At 55.9% G+C, this 3,360-nt stretch overlaps 1 protein-coding gene across 1 annotated transcript; it reads left to right on the forward strand.

The window, feature by feature from the left end:
* The first annotated feature begins 206 nt into the window (after positions 1–206).
* LOC123107106 (probable cyclic nucleotide-gated ion channel 5) lies at positions 207–2,792 on the forward strand. The gene has a single exon (XM_044529105.1). It carries the CDS (start codon positions 579–581, stop codon positions 2,643–2,645), a length of 2,067 nt encoding a protein of 688 aa, XP_044385040.1. The 5' UTR covers positions 207–578; the 3' UTR covers positions 2,646–2,792.
* Positions 2,793–3,360: the final 568 nt, after the last annotated feature.

The following is a 3,360-nucleotide window of genomic DNA, read 5'->3' on the forward strand; positions in this document are numbered from 1 at the left end:
TAGATGAGTTCTAGCAAAACTGTTCAAGAAAATAATCCGGCCGACAACCCTCGTTTTCTCTCGCGTGCGCATGCATGAACATGGGGCATGTACCAGTGGAAATACTCCACGTGTCGGCCGCGCCCTCGTCCCTCTCTCGTCCATGCATGAAGCAGGGCAATACATGCAACCACGAAGAGAGGATAAACGGAAACGGAGGGGGGAAGGGGACGAACCAACAAATCATTGGCTTCAATAGTCGTCACGATTTCCCGGCCGCAAAAGCCGATTCTGCTTGTCGATCGGCTGCTGGTTCTCTGCCGCGTCCATCGTCTTCTTCGTCGTCGGCCGATATCTGTAGCAATTAATCGCCGCCGGCATGTTCTCTCATGCATGCACTGCGTGGTGATCGAGTGGCAAGAATGAGGATGATACCGCAGCATGCAACCGCCTCCGCCCTAGCTCCCAGGGAGGGAGTCCACGTTCTCCGGCTGCGGCGCCGGCCATAGGTCCCCTTTCACCGAAGACGACGGTCGACGCAAGGACAAGTTCGTGAGGTTGGAGGAAACGTACGGTCAGCCCGAGCGAGGATCGCCGCCATGGACGGCCCCGGCAGCGGCCACCAGATGGACAGCTACTTCTCCCGCGGCCCCAAGATCCGGTCCCGGTCCATCCGCATGGCGGCTGCCGGCATGATGAGCCAGTCGGAGCGGCTCAAGAACATCGGCCGTGTGTTCCAGGAGGACCTTAAGAGCATCTCCCTCAAGATCTACGACCCGCAGGACCCGTTCCTGACGCGCATGAACCGCCTCTTCGTCTTCTCCTGCATCATCTCCGTCGCCACCGACCCGCTCTTCTTCTACCTCCCTTCCGTCAACGTGACCCAGAGCAACACATGCATCGGCTTCAAACGTGAGCTGGCCGTCGCTACCACCGCTGTGCGCACCGCCATCGACTTCTTCTACCTGGCGCGGATCGTGCTGCAGTTCCACACCGCCTTCATCGCGCCGTCGTCGCGGGTGTTCGGCCGCGGGGAGCTCGTCGTCGACCATGGTGACATAGCGCGCCGCTACCTCCGCCGTTTCTTCGTTGTCGACCTCCTCTCTGTGCTCCCCCTGCCACAAATCCAGATGGTCAAGTTCTTCATGAGGCCCAAGAACGCGGACCTGCTTCCCATCAAGACGGCGCTCTTCTTCAACGTGCTCACCCAGTACTTGCCCCGCCTCCTCCGCTTCTACCCTATCACCGCCGAGCTCAGGCGCACCACCGGCGTCTTCGCAGAGACTGCCTTCGCCGGCGCCGCCTTCTACCTCCTCCTCTACATGCTATGCTCCCACATGGTGGGTTCCTTCTGGTACCTCCTCGCCGTCGAGCGCCTCGACGACTGCTGGCGCGAGAAGTGCGCGGGGCTCAAGTTCCACCAGTGCAGGATATACATGTACTGCGGGGGGAAACAAGAGGGCGATGAGGACGACTTCATGAAGTGGCGGACCATGATCCGGCAGGTGCTCGCGCAGGAGTGCGCGCCTGTGGACAACAACGGCACGGGTTTCAGCTACGGCATCTATACCTCCGCCATGACCTCAGGGGTCACCCACACTAATGATCTCGTCCCGAAGATTCTCTACTGCCTGTGGTGGGGTCTCCAGAACCTCAGCAGCGGCGCCCAGGGGCTGGAGACCACGCACTACAAGGGGGAGGCCCTTTTCGCCATCATCCTCGCCGTCTTCGGCCTCATCCTCATGGCGCTGCTCATCGGCAACATGCAGACGTACCTCCAGTCCATGACTCTGCGTATGGAGGAGATGCGGCTCAAGCGGCGGGACTCGGAGGAGTGGATGCGCCACCGCCACCTCCCCGATGACCTCCGGGAGCGTGTGTGGCGACACAACCAGTACAAGTGGCTGGAGACGCGGGGCGTGGACGAGGACGGCCTCGTGAGCTGCCTCCCCAAGGACATCCGGCGGGACGTCAAGCGCCACCTCTGCCTCCGCCTCGTCCGTCGCGTGCCGCTCTTCGCCAACATGGACGAGCGCCTCCTCGACGCCATCTGCGAGAGGCTCAAGCCCAGCCTGTGCACGGAGACCACCTACGTGGTGCGGGAAGGGGAGCCCGTCGACGAGATGCTATTCATCATCAGAGGCCGCCTGGAGAGCTCCACCACCGACGGGGGCCGCACGGGGTTCTTCAACAAGGGGCTCCTCAAGGAAGGGGACTTCTGCGGCGAGGAGCTGCTCACATGGGCGCTGGACCCAAAGGCTGCGGCGAACCTGCCGCTGTCCACTCGCAGCGTCAAGGCGCTCTCCGAGGTGGAGGGCTTCGCGTTGCACGCCGACGAGCTTAAGTTCGTCGCGGGGCAGTTCCGGCGCCTGCACAGCAAGCAGCTGCAGCAGACCTTCAGGTTCTACTCGCAGCAGTGGCGCACCTGGGCGTCGTGCTTCATCCAGGCCGCGTGGAGGAGGTACCAGAAGCGGAAGGCGGCGGAGCATCGGAGGCGGGAGGAGGAAGAGATGTACGCCGCCGAGATGGCGTCTGCGTCGTCGTCGAGCCAGATCACGACAGCGTTCCTCGTGTCGAGGTTCGCCAAGAATGCCATGCGCGGCGTGCAACGCCAGCGGTCGCTCCAGGAGGAGAGGCTCATTCTGCTGGCCAAGCCATCAGACTAGCAGGAGTAACTCAGACTAGCAACATATACATATATGTTGCTAGTTTATGTTACTTACTTTTATAAAATAAGGAGTAACATATGTGTGGTATCATGCAACATTTAATTTATTATTAGGTTGTAAATTCATTTTGTCTTAACATGTGTGATGTTATTCATATTATGAGTAAGCAGTATCATGCATGTCAACTAGACTTTTTGAATGATGTGGCACACAATTAAATGAGTAAAGCGAGGATGCGGTATCATATCATGATACCGTATTATATTAAATGTTGTAGTACTTTGTGTCATGCATGATAATTAATAAGGCAATCTAAGATACTAACTTATGATACTAAGCACTGTAAAAGCAGTATCATGCACTAGTATCATATGCACGATACTAGTATATGATTCTCCCCGTTAGGACCAGCCTTACTAGCTATGTTACCACATGTCTTTTTTTTAATTAATCACTTTTCACATTATCTATTTTATCGAGATATTTGTAAAGTTATCATTTATGTTAATCTCACTATGGGTAGTCTCAAAGCCGAACTTTGGCAAAATCAACTGTTAATTTTTTGTGTCCTGCATGTGCTACTGCACTGGTCTTGAAACACATGTGTATAATTGAATTAAGACATGTACACGAATTATCAAACTGACATGATATATAAAGACATAAAGAGCAATGGGAGAATGTAATGCACATTTGCTTCACAGAGATACCT

This window comes from Triticum aestivum, chromosome 5A (genome assembly GCF_018294505.1).
Source record: "Triticum aestivum cultivar Chinese Spring chromosome 5A, IWGSC CS RefSeq v2.1, whole genome shotgun sequence".
NCBI classification, from domain to species: Eukaryota; Viridiplantae; Streptophyta; class Magnoliopsida; order Poales; family Poaceae; genus Triticum; species Triticum aestivum.

Bases quoted from the DNA above. Each gene is read 5' to 3' on its own strand.
- LOC123107106 (XM_044529105.1), top strand. From the start codon at position 579: ATGGACGGCCCCGGCAGCGGCCACCAGATGGACAGCTACTTCTCCCGC.